General features: G+C 36.3%; 3 protein-coding genes across 6 annotated transcripts; 1 reads left to right on the forward strand and 2 right to left on the reverse strand.

Moving 5' to 3' along the window:
* The first annotated feature begins 693 nt into the window (after positions 1-693).
* Positions 694-6,511, forward strand: LOC122313457 (serine hydroxymethyltransferase 7-like). Of its 4 annotated transcripts, none has more exons than XR_006243407.1 (5): positions 695-1,975; positions 3,413-3,818; positions 4,347-4,448; positions 4,554-5,271; positions 5,953-6,511. XR_006243407.1 is itself a non-coding variant. In XM_043128490.1 (4 exons), the coding sequence occupies exons 1-4, from the start codon at positions 908-910 to the stop codon at positions 4,775-4,777; spliced, it is 1,800 nt and encodes a 599-aa protein (XP_042984424.1). In that variant the 5' UTR covers positions 695-907; the 3' UTR covers positions 4,778-5,670. The 4 variants fall into 4 exon arrangements, 1 of the variants encoding a protein (XP_042984424.1); XR_006243406.1 differs by having other exon boundaries at positions 4,554-5,079; XR_006243408.1 differs by lacking the exon at positions 4,347-4,448 and having other exon boundaries at positions 694-1,975; positions 4,554-5,079.
* A 1,920-nt stretch (positions 6,512-8,431) lies between these two features.
* LOC122313717 lies at positions 8,432-11,082 on the reverse strand. The gene is made up of 2 exons (XM_043128905.1): positions 9,718-11,082; positions 8,432-9,605 (listed from the first exon to the last, which is right to left on the reverse strand). Exons 1-2 carry the CDS (start codon positions 10,078-10,080, stop codon positions 9,000-9,002), a joined length of 969 nt encoding a protein of 322 aa, XP_042984839.1. The 5' UTR covers positions 10,081-11,082; the 3' UTR covers positions 8,432-8,999.
* Positions 11,083-11,207: 125 nt separating this feature from the next.
* On the reverse strand, positions 11,208-17,589 carry LOC122313716 (potassium channel AKT2/3-like). The gene is made up of 11 exons (XM_043128904.1): positions 16,828-17,589; positions 16,067-16,285; positions 14,747-14,905; positions 14,378-14,435; positions 13,897-14,214; positions 13,482-13,721; positions 12,980-13,300; positions 12,666-12,866; positions 12,512-12,587; positions 11,812-12,387; positions 11,208-11,540 (listed from the first exon to the last, which is right to left on the reverse strand). The coding sequence occupies exons 1-11, from the start codon at positions 17,121-17,123 to the stop codon at positions 11,410-11,412; spliced, it is 2,595 nt and encodes an 864-aa protein (XP_042984838.1). The 5' UTR covers positions 17,124-17,589; the 3' UTR covers positions 11,208-11,409.
* Between the last annotated feature and the right edge of the window lie 6,051 nt (positions 17,590-23,640).

Here is a 23,640-nt window from a genome sequence, read left to right on the forward strand (position 1 = left end):
TCACAATATTTTTTAAAAAATAAGACTGTCTACTAACAAAAAAATATTAATATTTTTTAGATTTTAACTTATAATAAAATCTATAGTAGCAACCCAACAACAACAAATATAAGCATATGTACAAATTACAATCTCAATAATAAAATATAAACATATTGAGAAATACCAATATTATAACTCATCAATAATAGAATTTTAACTTTGAAATAAAATTTAAACGGATTATTGCAGATTGATTTCGGGTAAAGCAGTTCGACCTATTATTGACCCATTTTATTAATTGTGTTTAAACTGCTCAACCCGTTTTGACATGAATCTATTTATATCAAATATAAATCTACTGATTTCGTATTGTGTTCATATTAGATTCATGGATCGTATCACATATTGCTACTTCTAATTTACATGACTTAAATTGTAATATTTAATTTATAATATTCAAAATTTAAATTTATCTTATAAATTAAATTATATAATATAGTTTTGTTATCTACACTTATAAATAAATTTTTTAATTAAAAGTTTTAAATGTTATTACACTTTTTGTTTTTTTATATAAGAAAATGTTATTATACTTGGATGCGGTGAGAAATTCTAAATTATAATTGGGTCCATTTATATAAACACAATGGATAGAAAGAAGGTCCGGCCCATTGAACAAGATCTAAAATACATACCATGGGTCAAAAATAGATAGGCCCACTCATCCATACCTCTCTCTCTCTCTCTCTCTCCCCATGCAATTTACAGAGCCATGGAAGTAGGACCATGTTCATTTTCAACCTCTCTTCTTCCTAGCTGTTCCTAGTGTAACCGAGTCACACACATAAGCACATCGACGTTAGTTTATCTGTCTGTCTATCTATCTATATTTCTATTTTGATTAGGGTTTTAAGATTTGGCTCTGATGGACTTAACCCATCCACAATCGAACCTTTCACTAGGATTTTCATCCCATGTATCACCACCCCGTCAGACCAAAATGGCCGACGATTCCATCTCTCTCCAGCTCGATTCCAGCCTCCGGGACCCCACGCCAACCCGCCCACAGGCCTCGCCCATCCCATTCCGATTGCTCGAACCCCAAACCACCGAGAACCCCCGCAAAGAGGCCACCGAAAACGGCACGACTCTGGACACCGAATTAGCCGAATACGGTGAAAAGGAAATCCGGATTCTTGGGCAGTCGATGTGCCTCAAGCGCCGCCGCGAGAGCTCTTCGTCTTCCTCTTCGTCGTCAATTTCGATGTCTAGTTCTTTGAAGAGGGTTTCCGTCGAGCCGGATCTCGAGGCGCGGCGGAGTGCTATTCACTCTTGGGGTGATGCGCCACTGCACGTGGCGGACCCCGATATTTTCGAGATAATGGAGAAGGAGAAGCAGCGGCAGTACAAAGGAATTGAATTGATTGCGTCGGAGAATTTCGCATGCAGGGCAGTAATGGAAGCGCTTGGTAGCCATTTAACCAATAAATACTCGGAAGGAATGCCCGGGGCGCGATATTACGTTGGGAATCAATACATCGATGAGATTGAAACGCTGTGTTGCGACCGCGCATTATCGGCGTTCGGTCTCGATTCGGAGAACTGGAGAGTGAATGTGCAACCTTATTCGTGCACATCTTCAAATTTCGCGGTCTACACAGGATTGCTACTCCCTGGGGATCGGATAATGGGGTTGGATACTCCGTCTGGAGGGAATACTAGCCATGGGTACCATACTCCGAATGGGAAGAAAGTTTCGGGGGCGTCTATTTTCTTTGAGAGTCTGCCGTATAAGGTGAAACCTCAAACGGGGTATATTGATTTTGATAAGCTTGAGGAGAGGGCGCTTGATTTCCGTCCCAAGATATTGATTTGTGGGGGGAGCTCCTATCCTCGGGAATGGGATTATGCCAGGTTTAGGCAGATTGCGGATAAGTGCGGAGCCGTGCTCATGTGTGATATGGCTCAAATAAGCGGGCTTGTGGCGGCTAAGGTGGAGTCAATTTCATTGCTTCCTTTTTCGCATGTGTAATTATGACTTGTTGACTTTGTATCTATGCATTGTACATTAATGCTTCTTTTGTTTTTCTATGTGGTAATTTGATCTGCTCCCTACTGGTTTCTAGATATAGCGGGCCTTTGGTGTCATTTAACTTTATTTTAGCCATTTCTTTTCTTTTATATTAATACTTTTTTTTTTTTTTTTATTAAAAGTCTGCTTAGTGTGGAATTGGTAGTTATCGTGAAATATGTGTTGATAGGTAGTTATCGAGTGAAATACGTTTTCGAAAATTTACTAAGATACGAGGCAAATTGCAATCATCTAAAAGCTTTTTACAAGGCTGGAAATTACAGTTCATTGGCTGCAATTTACAACTTTACAGTTCTGGTCCTTGCGAACAAGGCACTGCGGTGAAGGTGACAAATTTGCTGGCAGAGACGTCTTTTACCTCGGGGATTAGTCGAGAACCAGAGCCTTATCTAGGGTGGTAAAAGTTCTCGAATACCTCATCATCAAAAAGAAAAGAAAAGAAAAGAAAAGAAAAAGGGGGGGGGGGGGGGGGGGGGGGGGGTTCTAAATTATAGGACAACATGTCTATAGAAGCAAGTACCTTTTGTTTGAAGCAAATCCTAATGCTGCATCCACTAGGAAGTCCACTATTATTGAGGATGTGTAGTCATGGTTCAAAATCTAGATTTTGAATAACTTCTTCAAGTTGACTGGATGAAGTCAACTTATGCCTGATAACATATGCCTAATAATGTAGATCTTAATATCATGGAATGCCATCCTATTTTGGGTTAAAATAATAATTATATGGCTCACCCTACTCTTTACTTGGCTTTTGTGTTCCGTTACTAATGGGCTTTCACATTCTTAGTTTTATGTGCTGCCTTTCAGAGGATTGGAATTTTGTTTGTTGTTGAACATCTCCTTGGTTGCTTGGGTGGTTGTGCTGGGCTTTTATGGGTGGGGTGGCTTGTGGGGAGTAACCCTGCATCTCAACCAGCCAAAATGAAATGTTTTTTTTTTTTTTAATTGGTAAACAGATTTTATTGACAATAGGGATAGGCCAAGTACACAGGATGTATACAAGAGCATCACCTATGCTTTATGAAGCCTGAATGAAATGTTATGTTTGCTTATTGTAATGATGTGATGGGGAGACCATACTTTTTGGCAAATGATGACATTCTTAAACTTTTGGTATAATTGCTTGTAATATAATTAAATTCAAGCTACTTATAAAAAAATATATATATAATTAAATTCAAGCTCTCTATTTTTAAGGCTACTATTTCATGAATTTTAAAGTCACTTTGGTTTTTGTATGGAAAACTAATATATCTTAGTTATGACCACAATAATTTACATTTATTTATATATATTTTTATTTTTATAAGTGCCTCTGACATGTTTTTAATACAGGAATGTGTTAATCCTTTTGACTACTGTGACATTGTCACCTCAACAACTCATAAAAGTCTTCGAGGGCCCAGGGGGGGTATAATTTTCTATAGAAGGGGTATGAAGCCTAGGAAGAGAGGCATGTGTTTGAATCAGGGAGATGAAAGCGAACAGTATGATTTTGAGGAAAAGATAAACTTTGCTGTGTTTCCATCATTGCAAGGTGGACCACACAATAATCATATTGCTGCTCTTGCCATAGCCTTGAAGCAAGTGGCTACACCTGAGTACAAGGCATATATGCAACAGGTGAAGAAAAATGCTCAGGCTCTAGCATCTGCTTTATTGAGAAGGAAGTGTAGGTTGGTTACTGGAGGCACAGACAATCATTTGTTACTTTGGGATCTAAGGCCTCTGGGATTAACAGGTATAGTTATATTATATGTTCTGATTCAAGCTGGTACAGTTCATGTTGGCAGTCAGTTTCTTTGTAAAATGCTGGCACAAACTTATATTCATTTTATTGCTAGTGAAATTTTTCTATGTTGTGATTCCTGGCTGCTCAAAGGCTTCAAATTATTTCTAGGGACCTTCTTTGAGGTATTCATGAATGAGATTTAAGTTTGAATTATATCTGTTTCCTAGTTTATCAGTCGCTTAAGTATTCATAATTAAAAATAAACTTTTTGACTCTTTTCATTCAATGCCTCCTCTCTTTTTCTTTATCACTTAAATTAGAGCGTGATCTGTCCTTGCTGTTATAATAGGATGGAATTTATATTTTTCACCAGGCATTAAATAACTAACTGCAGAATTTAGTGCATTTTGTCTTCTTTTGTGGTTGTTGCTTTCCGCTATCGGGGATAGTAGTCCTCTTTAGTGTCTGTTCGGACTTTTTTTGTATTTTTTGATTCTGCTGTCTGAGAATTCTCCTATTGCATTCATATTTTTATAGGTAAGAATTATGAGAAAGTCTGTGAGATGTGTCACATAACTCTCAATAAAATTGCTATTTTCGATGACAATGGAACCATCACCCCCAGAGGAGTAAGGATTGGTATGTGAATGTTTTGGTAGATTTCAGTTTGCAAGTTTTTTAAAGCTTGATGTGTCTACTTCAGGGGACGGTGCTTTATAATGCTTATATTGTTAATGTTTGCAGGTACCCCTGCTATGACATCCAGAGGTTGTTTAGAGACTGATTTTGAGACAATTGCTGAATTCCTCCTCAGAGCTGCACAGATTGCTAGTGGATTGCACAGAGAGCATGGGAAGTTGCAAATTGTTTTTCTGAAGGGTCTCCAAAGTAACAAGGACATTGTGGAGCTCCGAACCCAAGTTGAAACTTTTGCAACACAGTTTGCAATGCCAGGATATGAAATTTGAACGGGTTCTGGTGTTACAACAATGAAGGGTTATGGTCCAACATTTGAAGAGATTATTAGGAAAGGATCACCATCTTCCTCGTCTCATACCTGGCAGATTTCTGCTGCCAATGGCAACTTCCCGATTCACATCCTCAGGTAGTACTTGTGCCATGGATCATCGGATTGTCCGTCTTATGGATCCTCATCCTGCATCTACTTGTGGCATGGATCATCGGATTGCCTGTCTTATGGATCCTTGTCCTGAAGCGTGGGCCTTATGCCAATGAAGTGTGACACTGTGCACGGCCATTATTTAGTGAGGTATGTTTTCATACTTAATGCTTTCTGCTGTTTTGATAGAATGGTGGCTGCGGACAGCTGAACAAGGAATGAGTGTGGTGCTTGGAGCATTTGTGATTCAGTTGACCAAACAGAAGATCAAATCTTGATCAACCAATCCCGATTTCAACCTTCCTAATTTATGTGGAGCCAGCAAAATACATTGATTCTGATGTACATGCATTGAATCCTTGAAGTCTTTTTCATCACATTTAATTCAGCTAGCGCAATGTTGGGTCAATATCGTTTGACCCACATAACAGTCTCATTGTTTTTGCTTCATATGTCGTTGATTTGCAGCATCCTGAATTTAATTTCATTTTCTGTTTGTCCTATTGAGCGAAATCGTGCAATCACAGACCTTACGTCGGAATCTTGGGGTTGGTCTGTTTTTTTTTTTTTTTACACCTTGGAACTTCTTGTATCTATTCTGAAGAAAAAATGAGGCTGTAAAAGCCTTTACTACCTCATAAATGTTTTCCTGGATAGTTCAAGACGATTTTGTTTCTGTAGCTTTGAACCAATTACTAAAACTATTATTCCTTCTGTATTCAAACAAATTGGGATACTAAATACTTTGAAGTTAAAACTTCCTATACATCTGAAGACATATGCCAGGGGAGCCCCTTGCTCGAAAGAAAGAACATTTTGGGTGGGGGGTGTTTACTTTCATAGGTGATATTAGTTGCAAGTGCAGGGTCTCTCTTCATATCCTTCACACAAGAGAATTAGTGCAAGAGACAATTTTATGGGGACCAAGTAATTTGCTAATTGTTTGCATTTATCATTTTTATTTATTTTTTAAAATTTTGCAATAACTTTGTAAACTGAAAATAGCATCTGTGTCTGCATCAGGGATATTTTGAGTTCTGTGCTCATACTACCATAATTTCATTTCATTGAGGAAAGGACGGAGCCATTATTATGAAGAGGAGGGTGATGGAAAAAGAAGATTCATTAAAAGAGGGCGATCAACATAAACGGGACAAATGTCAGTAGCTGGTGTTGGAGACTCATGATCGAGAAGACTTTCCACCATAAACTACAGCAAACACTCGACACCATTGCTTTCATTTCTAACCAGAATCAGACAGCATCTATCCATTGAGATAGAAAAGCTTGCCTTTCGAACTTTTAATAAAGAAAACCTTAGGAGGAATCTCTCTCTCTCTCTCTCTCTCTCTCTCTGTTTTTTTGTCCTATCAACCCTCTTTTTCCATATTGCTGCACACTAAAATGATTAGTCAATTTGCTATCACAACTCTGGAGAATCTCTATGAAAATGCGAAAGATATGTTGGGAGAAAAACTGCTGTACCATTTTATAAGGGCATCTTTCTTTCTTGACAAGAGAAGGAAAACCCGGAGCAAGAGGAGAATTAAGAATCTTTAATATTCCTATTTCATTTTCTTTTCCCACTCGAGTGCCACTGAACTTTAACCTATTTGGCTCACGTAGACAATGACTTCCAAATTTATGTAGAGTAGTGCTGCTTGCACTCCCGTGTGCTACCTAGCTAGCTTTTTGCACCACCACGCTTCACATTATGAGTACAAAGGGAATTTAAAAGCAAATATAAAGACGGTTAGAAGCTGAGCTCCCAAATAAAATAAGAACGCCCAACTTCCATTATTAATTAAGAAAAATCATTGTTTCATGTAGATGTGATCTTCTGATTGTCTTGTGGGCATATCATGATCCCGTATTTTATTTTTCACCAAGAAAAATAGAAACCTTTTGTGGGTATAATTATCTTTTAATTAGCTTGGTGGGGGAGAGGTATTCTTGTTTCTTCATGGCAATTAACCATCCTTTGAAAGCTGACTTCCCATCATCCCTCTATCTGCCCAACAACCCAAAACATCATTAAATCAAAAAAGAAAAAAGAAAAAGAGGGTAAATCCTTTGTAGGTAGCTGATTCTTCATGATATTTACTGTCTTAAACTTGTCTGCGGTATTGCTGTTTCCTGTTTTTGTGAAAAGGGTTGATGGTATTTTAATTCTTCTTTTTATACTATGTTGTTCAAGAAATGTGGAGTCTAGCCTTTTGTTCTAGGGTTCGGAAATCAAGCTTCAAGTATATGCATAGCCTGCTGCCAGGGCTTATAAATAAATGCATGCAGCAGCAAAGTTACTATTGGCATTGAGCATGCATGCTCCTCTTGCTTTGGCTGAACGATCCAAGGCCAAATTCCCTTCTCAACTTCATAATGTGTATATTCCAAGGGACGGTGTGGATAGTTGGGGTTTCTCTTACATTAGACGCTAGTTTTTGTGGAGTTGGGTTTTGCATTATTAATCGAGATGTTATTTGTTATTATGGTATTTTTTCGTCATAAGCGAGAATTTTTTTAATAAAATAGGGAGACGGTCACTCATGAATAGGTGATTTTCGTTTTTTTATTTAAAAAAAAAAGAAGCTCCATTAGGCCAATGTCCTATTGGCTGTGTGCATTTGGATTTTGAAAGTCTGCTAATAAATTAGCTAGGGTTTGTTTAGTTATAAGCAACCTTAACATTATTAATATAGGTATAATAGGTACATAAGGAGGGGTTAGGGTTCCTCAACAAACACCCAATTACTATTAATAAAACACCTAAAAAAATGTCTCCTCCCCACTTATTTAATTTCATCAAGCCAATTGAGGAGTTGCCTTATTTGACGATTTTACTATAGTCATGTGGTTGGCAAACTTAGATACCAATATCATACCATGGTGGCAACCACAATAGAATGAGATGTGGTGTAACTCATCGTGTTGGATTGATCGATGGAGAGACCCATATCTTCATCTTCTTGTTCCTTAGAGGAAAAAAATTGTCAAAAATAGTACTTGATGGCCGGTGACGACAACGTGTTCGCCACTGCGCCTATGGTTTTACTAATATTTTTTGTATTGAGACTGATAGATCAAGGAATGCCAAGCTGGTGGTACAATGTGAGTTGGCTGATTCAAGGTTGAAGGCTAGCTCCAGATCGGTTTTTTTTTAATATTTTCTTTCGAAAAAATTTGGGTAAAAATGGTAGTGTGGTCCATATAAAAGGTTAATATTAATTAAGTGATATTCAGCTGTTCCAATAAAACATTAATCTCTCCGATTGGTGTTATTCTTCTTTTGAATAAATAGCATCCTAAGATCAGAATTGGTAAATTGTCATTAGATACCAAGGTGAAGATTCTGACCAGATTTACCTCAATTCAGCACTAGTTAATTCGAATATAAATTGGTAATAGGTACCTATCTTATGGCAATATTTAGAGAGAGAGAGAGAGAGAGAGAGAGAGAGAGAGAGAGAGAGAGAGAGAGAGAGAGAACTACGTACCACTCAAATAGTACTACAAAATTAAAGGGATTTATGTTATCTTTCAAAGTGTTTTAACAGAAATCTCATGGACATCATACTGTCATACATGTTGAATATTTCATCATCAAAGATTCCTTGTCCTCTGGGACAAACAAGAGGCAATTTTTTTTTTTTTTTTAACCTCATTTATATTATCTTCTCATTTCAAGAGAAGAATCTGACCTTTTGGTAGGAAAATCTTGCTTTCCATTCAAGCCATTAGCTATCTTAATATTCTTCCCTGTTTCTTCTGTTTGGGTAATAATGTTACTTTTCTTGTAAGGAAGAATCACATTCTCTTTACTCCATATTTTTCCTTTTTGGGTTTCCTCTGGAAAGCTGTCTTAAAGCTTCAACACTGTTGTGGCTTCAAAACAAAGTGACTTCAAGACAGTAGAGAAGATTAAAAAAAAAAAAAAAAAAAAAAAAATTGAAGAGAGATGGCTGACACTAGTGCCAGTTCAGCAAAATGCTTTTTTTTTTTTTTTTTTTTCACTCACGTACTTTGATCCTTTTCTTTTTGAACTCAGGGCTTCACATGTCCAGAGTTTCTTGCTACCTATGAGTGCACATGTCCAAAAGCTTCTTCCTCCATTCAACTATTTCATCGAAAAAATCATCAATCTGTCCAATGATGGCCTCCACCCCACATCTCAACGACCCAAAGCAACTCTTCAACCTCTCGACCCTGTCTTGGACATCAATCTCAATTTCATACTCCAAAAATCTCTCCATTTCAACTTTCAACTCTTCCATTGCTGCCTTCGCTTCCCGGAGCTCGTGCAGCAAAATCCCAGGCTGCCCTTGATCAATTTGTTCCATCTCATCCGCAACTCTTTGCTGCAATCTTTTGATTGAAACCATCAAGCCTGAGCCAAATACAGCATTATTCCCCTCGAACCCTGATCCTCCTTGGCAAAAGCTCGATGCAGGCCAACAATACACAAGTCCACAAAGCAAGATCATCAAAAGCAATGAGCTAATGTTCCTCATTGCATAAAGAACACCTCGAAAACCATAGAACCCGTTGAAATTTGATGTTGTCGAAATGTTCTCATCGAAACATAATGAGAGTGGTTGAATTCTTGTTTCCATCAAACTCTTGTGATCCTCTTCCAATGCTACAATTTCCCTCCGGCAACCACTTATAGCCCGAATCACCTTTTGCATAAATATTGGAAGATCAAAATAATAACACATCGAAATATAATCATATTTTGGAAAATTAACTTGAAAACGATTTTAGTGATGTTGGCGAGTCAAGTTTACTGACCTGACGAGAGAGCTGAGGGCTCAAATGGCGACAGCCATCCATCGAGGTTTCTATATTGGCAGCAGTCGAATAGTAATTTTCCATTCCGGAGGCACCAGATTTGAGCACTTGACATGCTTCCCAAAGCCTAGAACTTTCATCCATGTATTCGTCGAGCCATTTATCACCTATTGGCAAGTGAAGCTTTTGAACCAAAATGGTTAGCTGGCAATTAAAGGATCTTAGTGAGGATAGCACCTTCTGAAGGTATTGGATTGACATGAAGTCGTGAGAGAGCAAGGAATGATCAAGATCGTCGAGTCCTTGGTTGAGAAAGTTGTAGAAGCCATTGACAGAAGAGGTGGAACATGAGGGATCCATCATGGAAACTAAGAAAAAAAAAGGATGATATGGTGGGGGTGAAAATAAAGATGATGGGACTGACAGATATATACTAGAAGATGGAGAAAGCAAGCAGGAACGAAAGAAGGTGGGTAGCTCAAGAGCTTAGGTTTCCATAGTGAAAAGCATTGCTGGGTGCAATCATGGCTGTTTCCTTTAGAGTGGAGGGGATGATTGAGAATCTGCTGTTGCATTGTTATATGGGCAGTTAATGAAATTAAAAAAATAAAAAGTTAGACACAGAGAAAAAATAATATGATATATGAAAATGAGTTCTCTCAAAATATTCTTCTTCCAATATTATTTTACCCTTTATTTGTTTTGCTTCTTTGATTTATGTGTAACAGTTTGTTTTTTCCATTCCCCAAGGGGATAGTGCACATAGCAGAAAGTAAATATAGGAATATATGCTAGAAAGTAAATCAAGAATCTTAAAAGCTCTTTATCATTTGATATGTTAGATTATGTTTCCCGAGCTGTAAAGGTCTGACTACTTTGAATGAGATTTTCTTCTCATTCTTCTAGTTTGATTTGTTTCCCTTTTGAACTGATTGCTCTTTGACTTGCCCTCAACTTTATTTTCTCTTCCTTCCCATGTTTCTACAACCCTCATTTTGCAAATTCTGTCTTGTTTTCCCAGACAGGCTCTATTTTATTGTTTTGTTTCATTTAAAAGGAATTGGATGGTGAGGGTTCTCTATATATGGATTAATTTATGTTCCAAATACCGATTCTTCTTTATCCTTTTCAGGACCCAACATCCTTTTTCTAGGCATTAAATCTACAGTTTTTGATATTTGATGGAATGTGAGTATCGTACCCATTGATCCTAGTAACATCGATGATGGGTTACTCTGATATATGTACCCCAAACCTCCACCACAGTGGCCCAAGACCAGCAGCCCAAGTACTTTTTCTTGGCAACTTTTCTGGCCATAGAATCTCTGACCTAGATATGTATTTACAAATTAATTAGTCCCAAACCAGTGTTATGTTAGTAATTAAACGCACTTAGAGCAATAATACTATCAATTCTCTATTTTATTTGTGATATAATGTGGGGGAAAGGGGGCATCCTCTGTATTTCCACCCTAGTGAGAAAAAAAAAAAAAAAAGAAAGAGGAAAACTCACATATATTTGCAGTAATGTGTGAGATCACTTACAAAAATATAGACTTTTCTTGAAGTGAGAGTTTCCATTCTATTCTGGAAGTGAAAGGATGGAAAATATACGTGAGAGCCATGGCTTTTTTATTTTTTTAACACATAATTATATGCGGCATTTTTTGCTTTGCCTTTTTTGCTTCCCAATTACATAGAGGAATTTGGAACTTCAACAATGAAAAGTTTATCTTTATCTCTAATTACGTCAACAGAGTCGATCACTGATCCTTCTTCATCTGTTACCGTGGCATTTCTTGCATCGAACCCGAATTTCTGACCTATTAGAAGAAACACAAATATACAAAACAAGGTGATATATATCAGATTAAAACCTTGTCAGTTGTCACCTAGAATCAAAGCAACATAATGATTGAACTGTTAGTAGGCCATTCTAAATGATATCTCATGACAGAGATCAAGCTTAATTTTGTAGGAAAAGTGGTCATAGGGAACATTAATATATGTCTTGTGGGCATAAAATTTGGATGTTGAAAAATAGTGATATAATTAATATTTAGCAGCACTCGAAGATATATATGTCTCCAGTACCTGCAATATTTCTGAGCTCCTCAAGTGAACCCGGCAACCTAATTAGCCTTCCAGCTTCCATGCAGCCAGTCTCTCTCCTCAAAAGTGGATTGCCTCTATAAATGCTTACCCTTGGACAAATTGATCCTGTACTGGAGTAGCACTCTCTCAGATTGCAACCCTGCTCCCCTTCACCATGACTCCCCAAAAGAATTTGATTTGTATCGGGGACTCTAATCTGGTGTCCAACCTCTCGCTTTTGCAACATTTCATTCAAAGTTGTCTGAGGAAACTCGTATGTTTTGGTGTTGGACGTTACATCTGCACCATTCATAACAAGAAGTTTGACCATTTCCACATTGTTTTTGGACATGGCTATCTCGATTGCTGTTAACCCGTGTCGATTCTTTGAATCGACGTTTAGTCCTTGTTTCAACAGTTCCTGCATCACCGTCAGATCGTCTCTATTTGAAGCAGTGCAGAAGAGATCGCCAGCAATATGTGGATCAGAAATGGCAGCAGAGTTGTAGAGGGTCCAGAATATGGAATGATGTTTGGATTCTATAGCATCCCACAATGCAGTGTTGCCCTTTTTATCTGCATGCATGCCATGCATATATGGTATAATATAAAATACGAAGGGCATACTAATTATGTTGAAGCAGAAGAATTTCACCAACTAAAATATTTAAACAAAAATGCGAAGGACAGAGATCATTACCTCTTAAGTGTACGTTACATGCGTGCTTAAGGAGTACCAAAACACACTCTTCATGCCCTTTCGATGCAGCAATGTGCTAATGCATTACAAGAAAATTACTACTAATTATAATGATGATTATAATGATGATGATTATACAGAGAGAGTAAAATACCAATGGAGTTCTTCCTTTAGAATCTCCAATGTCAGGATCCAACTTCGCTTTGAGAAGCTCATCCAGAAAGGCAGCATTGCCAGCCTTAGCAACGGCCAACAAGTTGCTAGCCATATTCGGGTCACCGGCCTGATCTACTTCTTCCTCATTCTCTTCTAGCAATTGATCTCCAATACTAAGATCCTTTAGCTTTTTGTAATGCTGCATTTACAAGTTATAAGAAACCTTTAAATCCTTAATCAAAGTGAACAAGCATATATAGATATCAAAAGATTAATGATCATCGTAAATCTATGCTATGCATGCACACCGACCTGAAGGAAGTTGTTCAGCATTTGCTCGTAGTCTTCTAGTTTGGTCTGTGTCGACTCGATTAGAACAGTGGTTTTGAGCCTCAGGAGTTGTGAAAGCGTCTTGGTTCGATAATTAAATCTTTGAGGCGTACAACAAAGAGCACCAAATTCTCCGAATATGTCCTTTGATTGCAAAGTGGCTATAACTCTTTCTCTCTGATCCTTCTCGCACTCAAGTATTTCAACCTCACCCGATACAATGATGTAGATATCTTCCGGGGCTTCATTTTGCATTATGACATCCTCTCTAGGTGGTACGTACTCTGCCTTCATCTTGGCAACCTACATCCAATACCAGATCATGTATGTTTAGAGCAATTTAATTTCCTATTTGGCAAGAAAAATGAACCAAAATAATCTTATTTTTTATAAGGGGATTGACACTGATTGTCATATTTTAATATTGATGTTAAAAAACGTACGTATTGTTCTTTCAGATTTTAACCAATATCATGGATCATACCATGATCAAGAGAGTTTCCTTCGTAATGCCCTTGAAAAGATAGACGTTCGCCACGGTAGGCAAAAATAAACGCTGGCAGATATTTGTACAGATAGACTTTGGTAGCTGCTCAATCAGTTGCTGCTCGTTTAGGTGCTCAGCCTTGAACCTCAAGCACATGTAAGCCAATATCTGTTCTTTTAGCCTTCGAGGCAAGCGATTTCGGCTTACGAAATTTGATGCTGCTTCAATGCTATTTCTCTGCAACAATTTATAAAGCCAGCCAATCCCACCAAATTCATCATCGATCAGAACACACAGATTAAGTGGCACAAATTAACAAGCATAAATATTTAAATTGTGACGTGAAATTGAAAAAGACTGCAATCAGAGAGAGAGAGAGAGAGAGAGAGAGAGGAAAATCTAAAATACTCACAAATTCCATGGTACGACGAGTTCCTTCAACGACTAAATTTGTCATGTTACCAATAATGTAAGAAGTGAGGCCAAGGTTAACGAGCATATAGAAAATAATGAAGACCATTTCCATGGTGTTGACAGCATGGAGATCTCCATAGCCGACTGTGGTCATGGTGGTAATGGACCAATACATGGAAGAAATATAACGTGTGGAAAGGCTTGCTTCTCTGAAATTTGGGATCAAAGTTCCAGTCCATGTCTTTCCATGGTGAGGGTACAGTTCTGCTAGCAAGTAGTAGAGGCAACCAGCACAATGCACCGTAAACAGTGTCACCTGATGAAACCAACAAGATGATTGATTTACATAATCACCTCATGCAAGTTGTACGTACGTACGTACGTGTACGTAGGTTCAGAAAAACTCGTGTGTCAATGCTTGCAAAATGATCAAAATGCATGCATGGGGCCGAGTGGGAGTGGATATATGGGCTACTTACAGATAGCAGCCTAGCACATCTGATCCAGAAATAACTGAACCTGATGTCCTTCTCAAGCCTGCCAAATAAGGGAGCCCAATACATTTTAATTGTAGAATGAGTCCAGTTGCGGGCTTCAAAATTTGGATAAACATGCATAAGCATTGAAAAAATCTGAACAAACAACGTTTTGTAATTTCATTCTTCATATTCAAATTTTAAAATTTATTTTTTAAATTATATTATATTATTTGAATGATGCGTAATGTAAAGATATTTTACACAATATTAAATACTGTAAAATCTACTTTATGCATTAATTATCTTATTTTCATTTTCAAGTGATCTGGCGAATATTTTTCGACCTAAATTTGGATAAGACTGACCGACCTGGTGAAGAGCTGCTTGGCCCGTCGGAGTCTCCAAAATCTGAGCATGCCCAAGAGGGTGTAAGAGACACTCGTGCGTAGTTTGCCTGTGCGCAAGTATCCAAATGCCTCAAATGGGAATGTGGATGCCACATCCATCACGAACCAAGTTGACAGGTACCTTTAATTAGTCAAATAAGAGAATCAATATCAAATTATATATATATATATATATTAAATGATCAATTTTTTTTTTAAGTTGATAAAAAAATCATCAAATATTGAATATTATATATTTCAAACAGGTACGTACAATGACACAGATCTAGAAATTTGGATTGCTGGGGCCGGATGTTTTAATTATAATTAAGACTGCTGTATACATGCATGGTGAGAAAATTAAATAATCTATTAAATTATTTGGTTTAAAACTCTTCAATCCTAACTTTAATGTAAATGGACCACCGGGACTCGGAAGATTATCAATGAGAAGCCCTGCATGGTTGGGCGGTTGGCTGTAATTGCTTGATCAAGTAGCTAGCTAGCTAGGGGTCCATCATATATTGAGGTGCCTTTGAATATTTGATGTCTTCACCCTCTATTCAATTTTTTTTCTTAAGTTTCGTTTGGTTACACAAATGTAATTAAAAGGGATAAAATGAAAAATTTATAAATAGTAATGAGATTATGATTTAAAAATAACAGTGAAATAGATTAAGTTAAATAAAAAATTATAAAATTAAAAAAGGATTATAATATAATTTTTTAATATAATTTTTTTTTTTGAAATTTAAAAAAATTGTATTGCATGCTTTTTGTGTTTTAATTGTTTGAAAATTTGAAAAAGTTATAATGATTATGTAATAATTAGATGAAAATGTTTGCATTTGAATAGTATTTAAATATTCAAATGAGAGATGATGAAATGATTTGAAAAGTTTGTGAAACCAAACCAGCCTTAGTTTCAAATAAATAGAAATGATTAAAGTATCCAATATTTTATGTTAAATAGATATTATTTATTTATTTCAATTGAAATGGATCAATGATCATTAGTTTATGAACTAATTATGATTTCATCCAGCTTTTAAGACAAACTAGCAACTAAAGAGGAAAAGTTGGTCATGTGTCAAAATCAAATTATGTCACATATATAGATAGGTGTGTGGCGTAAATTAAAATCCTCCAAATAGAATTATTCCAAAATCAATGATCATGTTCATATTTGGCTTCAATTCAAGAGATAATATCGATCAGACCGGACATGATTGATGAGGTTGAAAAACAGATCACCATGAGTCAAAAGTGGTCCAAAAAAAAAATGCAGGAACGTATAACTAACCTCCTCGCAATCTTTCTAGAGTCACGAACTGGAAGCTGAGTTAGCGAATCAATATAAGCCACGAAAAATGTCAAGAAGATATCGACCCCAAAGAATAGATCCACAATGCTGTCTGCTATCCATAGCAGTTTCTTGGGAGAGGATCTGAGAAATGCTACCTCAAATGGGTAGACCCATGCAGAGTACGCAACCAGAAGCACCATAAATGCCTGCCAACACCTGCATATATACACAAACCAACCCAGTCTATTCATCTTTATCTTCATTCCTATTGTAAATTAATATTTGAGTAAGGGATCGAAGATGTAATATTAAGATTTACATGTTTCATGTAGTATTCTCTTTTGAAAGGTATGCAGTACTGAGATCCATAGTTAAAAATTGAGATTTTTTTAGGTGAATTTCAAATTTGTCTAGCAGTACACACACGTGCATGGATGGATTCACACACGTGTACACGCATATATGTAAATATACAATCATATATGGGTACGCACGTACGTGTAGAAAGTAACATTTTAGAACAATATTTTATATTAACTAAAATATGTGGTCGTGATTAATTCATGGTGATGACCGGTAGGTGATGATCATCAACACAACGCGTACGTCCAACTTTGGTAAATGAGCATATCGCTATCTTCGAATTTTTCTTTTATTCCTCCAAACGAAAAATTAAAGGAAATAAGAAATATTATTCATCGAAAATATTATTGCTAATTCAGTTCATATATATTACATTTACGTACGTACGTACGTACCTGTATCTTGAATCCATGGGCGATATGATCCAGCCTTTTGACTCTATTTGATTTTGGGTGTAATGATCACCAGAAACACCGAGTGGCGGAATGATGAGCTTCGAAAGGTGACGCAAACTGAGAGATGATGACGCATCGCTTTCTTCATGCTCATGTGGTACTGGGGTTTCTGGATTCAGGTGCAGCTGGCCGCTGTGCTGATTTTTCCGGCTATCCTTCTTCATGTCAGAGGCTAAGTCGTGATCAAGACTAGTATTGTATGGACCAAGCTGTTCCTTATCAATTCTCCGAAACATAGTACTCTTTAGTACTAGAATTTTTGAAGACAAATATAATAACAGAAACACACAAAAACAGAGCTAGAAGATCAGAAAGGGATTAGAGTCCCGGCCTGCCCGGAGTAATTATATTTCTGAGTTTTGGAGAAACATGAGCTAGCTAGCTTGAGAGAGTAAGGGGGAAATTAAAGGTAGGGAGGGCTTAAAGTTAAAAGAAGAGAGCTTTGTGATCATGATAGATGCAGATTCCATCGCTTGGTGGATGTGAAGAGATGGAAGTAGTTGTGGGGATTCTCTGAAGTAGTACTAGTACTAGCTAGTAGTAGTAGCTGGAAGTGATGATCCTGGAAAGAGTTAGTAAGAGTTGAACTGAGGATAAAAAAGGTGGACTATTTGGAAGACCTGTACTGCCTGAGGATCATCTCTCTCTCTCTCTCTCTCTCTCTCTCTCTCTCTCTCTGTGTCTGTGTACGTAATTTTTCCAACATTATTCATGTATATATGATTTTAAATGAGTATGTATGGTGTCAAAGCGTGAGGTACTTGATATATATGACCCACTGCAATATCTGGTATGGCCAATTAATTGGCCATATCCTATTAAATGGTCGCATATCCTCAAAATCATGTGGAAATCTCATTATTAAGTATTTTCAAAATATGAATAATTGGGCCTTTTTTGGTGGCCATCCATGTTTTTACCCAAGCTTATTGCCAAACACGTTTTTTGGTGGGGCTGCCTAAACATATACTTCGCGTCCTTGTAGTCAATTCAAGGACGATAGGCTTAGTTTTGATGGACGGAAAGCATATATATTAAAGTGTTACCGGTTAACTTATATAGTTCTAGCTAACTGGTATTTTCTATCTTTGTAATAAGAAATTAAAGAGAAAGTGAGGTCTTAAGTTGTAATTCCCACAACAACAAAAAAAAAAAGGTTCTCCGAGCTTTGTAGATAAAAATTGAAGACATATGTAGCCGGTCATCACGAGTGGTAAACTACAAAATTATAAACAGTTGGACGCATTCGAAAAAGAAAAAGCATTAAAAGTAAGGGGAAAAGCAGTAGAGGTGGGGTTGGCGCGCCAAGTCTCCTCCCAAATGAATGAACGTCGACATCCTGTTTTATTGCCATATATGCGAAATCATTTATATATCTCATAATTCTTTTAATTTGATGTAATTAACATTACCCATTAAACATCTTAATTTATCATTTTAGACTGATATATATATATATACACAACGATGGGTGATAGATTTCGAATCTAAATTTTTCATTTAGAGAACTGGGTATATGCCAACAGGTCATTAAATTTTTAGTTAGGCTGAATTTAATTAATAGTACTTCAATTATGAGCATTAACGTCATATATATCAACCCAACGTGTTGCAAGAATACTCCTGACCTAATTACCTGCCAATTTGGTTGTACAAGCACTATGGAGGAAGCTAGGTGAGTCGAAACATGGAAATATCTCATAAGTTTAGCGTGTCTTAAACCACAGGTAATATACTATTAAGGCGGGCAGGCATGAATGCATGCATTTAGGGGGATATATAAAAAAAGAACAGAAAAAAATTCAAAACAGTTCATCCAAGTTGATATGATGGCTGATGAGAAGGTCCCACGCGTTCCTCTTCCTTTTCCTTTTCCTTTTTTGGTCACGACCATGTGAAAAGGTGTGCTCTTTCCCAATACTCGGCGTCTAATAGTGCTATCATTTTAATGTGTTTGCTGCAATATAATGTCGGTACCGACACATCTAACCTATTATGAGATATCACGTATTTCTTTTAAAAATAAATAAATAAATTTCGAATCACATGAAAAATTCATTTATTTTTAATAATAGACAGTACACATAATTTATACTCCAAGACTGTATCAAGGAAGAAATGGTTAATTACCATCAATATGAGAGAAGGATAAATGTGATTATGTGAATTTTATTGTATAACCAATTGCACTGGATTGCTTCACTGATTATTTGCCATGTTGGCTGCTTAATTTCCTCCCATACTCACTTGTGGCCTGTGGGACCCAATGGGAGGCGAAAAAGAAGAGAATAAAAATGAGAAATGCAAAACTGGCCAGCCACGAAGAATCAAAACCATTTGAAATCAGATGAAACACACTCGACTTAATTCTACTTAGGAAAATTAACATAAATTTGCAGTAATGTGTGAGGTCTTTTACAAAATTATAGACTTTTCTTCAAGTGAGAGGTTCCATTCTGGAAGTGAAAGGATGGAAAATATAGCCATAGCTCTTTTGAAGCAAATCCAGACTATCCAACTCAAAGAAACTCCTCGAAATAGAGAAGGAAAGTATTATGTATTATTTTCAACTTATTCATTTACACACGAGAGCAACTATTTATATCAGTCCAGAGAAAGAAAGTAAAAGTAATTAAAGTAACATTTATATTATCTATCATTAACTAACTATTTACTATTTACTATAAAGTAGTAACTATTATTTACAATATCTGTGATAGTCCCCCTCAAGATGAATGGTAAATATCATACACATTCATCTTGGACAACAAAGAATCTAGAGGCTTGGTTAGTGTATCAGCAAGTTGACGTAAAGAAGAAATATACAAAGTCCGAAGCACTCCAGCTTGTAATTTCTCCCCGATGAGATGACAATCCAATTCAATATGTTTGGTTTTTTCATGAAATACTGGATTTGCTATAATGCGCGTGGCAGCTTGATTGTTACAAAAAAAGTAAAGCATGTTGAGGATGAGGTTGGTGAAGATTAGAAAGCAAAGACTCAAGCCATATTATCTCACAAATAGTATAGGCCATAAATCGATATTCAGCTTTTGCAGAGGACCTTGAGACTGTTGCTTGCTTCTTAGATTTCCATGACATAAGAGAATCACCAAGAAAAATACAAACATCAGAAATAGATCTCTTTGTATTAGGGCAACTAGCCCAATCAGAGTTAGCAAAGGCTTTAAGATGAATCTGAGAAGAATCTGAGAAAAATATGCCCTATCCTAGAGCCAGTTTAATATACTTTAAAATTCTTAGAGCAGCTTGCATATGTGGAACTCGAGGAGAGTCAAGAAATTAACTTAAATGATGGACTAAATAAGTGATGTCTGGTTTGATACAAGTAAGGTAAAGTAACCTACCAATGAGCTTTCGAAAACTTGTGCCATCCTCAAGCAAATCACCATCAGTTTTGAACAACTTACAATGAGAGTCCACAGGAAAACTAGCTAGTTTACATCCTGTTAAACTAGCATATGAGATTAACTCCAGGGCATATTTTCTTTGACTTAAATAAATACCCTTTTTGGATCTAGCAACTTCCATCCCTAAGAAGCATTTAACATGACCCAAGTCCTTCAACTTGAAATGGGCACTCAGAAAGGATGTAATAGACTGACAACAGATAAATCAGTGCTTGCTAGAAGGATATCATCAACATACACTAACAAGGTCACAAAGAAATCATTCTTCCTTTTTTGTGAACAAAGAATAGTCTGTTTTAGGTTAGACAAAACCCAAGTCCAACAAGGCTGCAGTGAACTTAGAATTCCATTGCTGAGAAGCCTGTTTTAAACCATACAAGGATTTCTGTAGCTTGCTAACCCGTGTGTTCCCCTTTCTAAGATAACCAGGAGGTGGCTTCATATAAACCATTTAATTCAAATCTCCATATAGAAAAGCATTATTTACATCTAAATATATCAAATGCCAATTATGAATAGCTACTAACGACAAGAAATACCTTACTGTGACCATCTTTCCTCCCTTTGAGTACAACCTTTGGCAACCAATCTTGCCTTATGACTCTCAATTGAACCATCGGTATTAAACTTGGTTTTATATACTCATTTACAATCAATGACAATTGTATTAGGTGGCAGGTCAGTGAGGGACCAGGTATTGTTTGATTCAAGGGCATTTAATTCAATGGACATATCATCTCTCCAATGAGAGTGCTCACAGCCTGATGATAAAAATCGGGTTCTGTATGGGATGAAATGGAAATTCTAAAAGCACTATGAGAAGGAGATAAATGTTTATAAGATAAAACATCATAAATGTCATATCGATTACTTGAGTTTGTAAAATTTGAGCCTGCATAAGATGTGGTAGAAGTAGAAGATGCTAAACTATAGTGATAGTGCTACAAATAAGAAATAACCAGGAGTTTTGCGTTGTCTAGTTGATTTCGAAGAGGAGGAAAATGAACATTACCTTGGAATTGTTGGAGAAGAATGAAGAGATTGTTCATTGAGATTGGAAGAAGATATATCTGGTCTGGAATTGATTGGTGGAACAGTTTCAGATTGAGAAATTGAGTCTGGAATTGAATTAGGTATGACAAGATTAGATGGGATTGATGAAGGAATTTGAGATGATTTATGTTGAAATGGAAATATGGACTCATGAAAGATGATATATTGGGATATGAAGAAATTTTGTGAATCAATAATAAAGAGCTTATATCCCTTTATCCCAAATGGATAACCAACAAAGACACACTTCTTGGCACGAGGTGAGAATTTGGATCTATTGTGACTTCGAGTAGAAGCATAGCATAGACATCCAAATACTCTTAAATGAGAATAGAATGGAACATTACCATAAAAAATCTGATATGGTAATTTGTCATTCAGAATATGAGAATGAATACAGTTTATGATATGTGTGGCAGTAAGTACACACACTCCAGAATGTTAGTGGAACATTGTACTGAAATTTTAGGGCTTTAGCTACATTTAGAATGTGTTAATGTTTCCTTTCAATGATGAAATTTTGTTGAGGAGTCTCAACACAAGAAGTTTGATGGATAATGCCTTTGGAATAGAAAAAATCAGTCATGTTGAATTCTAAGCCATTATCAGTTCTTATACATTGTATTTTTTGTTTGAATTGTGTATAAACCATATTATAGAAAGCTATAAAAATGGTTTTTACTTCAGATTTGGATCGTATCAAATAGATCCAAGTTAATCTTGAGTGATCATCAACAACGGTTAGAAAATATTTAAAACCATCATGAGTGAGTAATGAAAAGAGACCCCAGATGTTACAATGTATCAAATGAAATGGAAAACTGAATTTGTACGAGTAGGTTGGAAATGACAAACGTTTCTATTTTGCCAAAGGACGTATAGAACAATAATCCTTGTGTGCTGTTTTATTCAAAACAAAGTTTGAAAGTAGTTTTTCAAGAACTAACAATCTAGAATATGATGGGTGGCCTAACCTACTATGCCACAAATTGGAATTAGAATCATAAACAAATTTGACATTTGATGGAAGAACTTTAGATGAATTACTAGTTGCACTCATTGAAGGTTGTTACAAAAAATATAAGCAAGTCGCTTTTCTACCCTTCCCAATCATCTTCCATGGGGTAAGGCCCTGTATATAATAGATTTCAGGCATAAAAATAAAATAACAACTCTTATCAGAAGTTAGTTTAGTGACTGAAAGAAGATTATATGAAAAATTGGGTACACATAACACATCTTTCAAAACTAAACCATCTAATAAACAAACAGTCCCAAGATGTGTGACTGTAACATTTTCTTTATTTGCCAGTTTAACAAAATTGTTTAGGACTTTTGTAATTATGGTAAACAAACCAATTGAATGTATGATATGATCTGTAGCACCTGTATCGATGATCCAGGTGCTTGAAAAAAATTGTGTAGAGTCATGTTTAATAGATGAAAAAAATAGAATAACATGATGGTATATTATGATAAGAATTCAGATTTGTTTTACCTGAAAGAGAAGGTAAAACAGATGCAGTGGATATGATATTGGCTGCTTGATGATTGACATTTTGTGCAATAGGTTGTTGTGGTTGTGGGCGGATTAATGCAAGTAATTGGTGATACTTTTCTTGAGAAAATGGCATAGAGTTATGTAGATTAAAGGGTGTACTCACAAGTTGGGCCATTATCTGATTTGCTAATGAAACTTTTCCTTTTTGCTTGAAATTGGGAGGATACGCATGTAGTTTATAGCACTTGTCCACTGTGTGGTTGGTCATTCCACAGTGAGTGCATAATAGCTTTTATTTTCTATACTGCTATTTTCCAAAAGTTGGTCTTGGATTTTCAAATTTCTTGTTCATAAATGCAACAGTGTTATCAACAGGAATCCTACCAACTGATCCAACTTCTCTTTGTTTTTCTTCTTGAATTACTAAATAAAAAATCTTAATAATCGGTGGTAATGGATCCATTAATAGAATCTGCCCTCTAACATGTGAAAATTCTTCATTCAGCCCCATTAGAAACATTATAAGATGCTAACGTTGTTGATATTCTAAGAATAAACGTGCAACACCACAAGTACAATTCTTATAGATTCCACATGTACAATTAGGCATTTGATTGTAATTTATCAATTCATCCCACATACATTTAAACTTGTGGTAGTAGATACTCACCAAAACTTGATCTTGGGATAAAGATGAAAGTTCCTTCTACAGTTAAAAGATCCTTGGTCCATTCCCTTGACATCATTGATTACACAATTCTTCCCACA

Source organism: Carya illinoinensis, chromosome 6, assembly GCF_018687715.1.
Source record: "Carya illinoinensis cultivar Pawnee chromosome 6, C.illinoinensisPawnee_v1, whole genome shotgun sequence".
NCBI lineage: Eukaryota > Viridiplantae > Streptophyta > Magnoliopsida > Fagales > Juglandaceae > Carya > Carya illinoinensis.

Excerpts from the sequence above, each read along its gene's own strand:
- LOC122313457 (XM_043128490.1), top strand. The coding sequence starts at position 908 with ATGGACTTAACCCATCCACAATCGAACCTTTCACTAGGATTTTCATCC. Across the intron at positions 1,976-3,412 it reads GCGGGCTTGTGGCGGCTAAG|GAATGTGTTAATCCTTTTGA; the intron begins GTGGAGTCAATT and ends TTTTTAATACAG. Across the intron at positions 4,449-4,553 it reads CCCCAGAGGAGTAAGGATTG|GTACCCCTGCTATGACATCC; the intron begins GTATGTGAATGT and ends TAATGTTTGCAG.
- LOC122313717 (XM_043128905.1), bottom strand. The coding sequence starts at position 10,080 with ATGATGGATCCCTCATGTTCCACCTCTTCTGTCAATGGCTTCTACAAC. Across the intron at positions 9,606-9,717 it reads GCCCTCAGCTCTCTCGTCAG|GTGATTCGGGCTATAAGTGG; the intron begins GTCAGTAAACTT and ends TTTATGCAAAAG.
- LOC122313716 (XM_043128904.1), bottom strand. The coding sequence starts at position 17,123 with ATGTTTCGGAGAATTGATAAGGAACAGCTTGGTCCATACAATACTAGT. Across the intron at positions 12,588-12,665 it reads CTAAAGGAAGAACTCCATTG|CACATTGCTGCATCGAAAGG; the intron begins GTATTTTACTCT and ends GTAATGCATTAG. Across the intron at positions 11,541-11,811 it reads GGAGCTCAGAAATATTGCAG|GTCAGAAATTCGGGTTCGAT; the intron begins GTACTGGAGACA and ends TTCTTCTAATAG.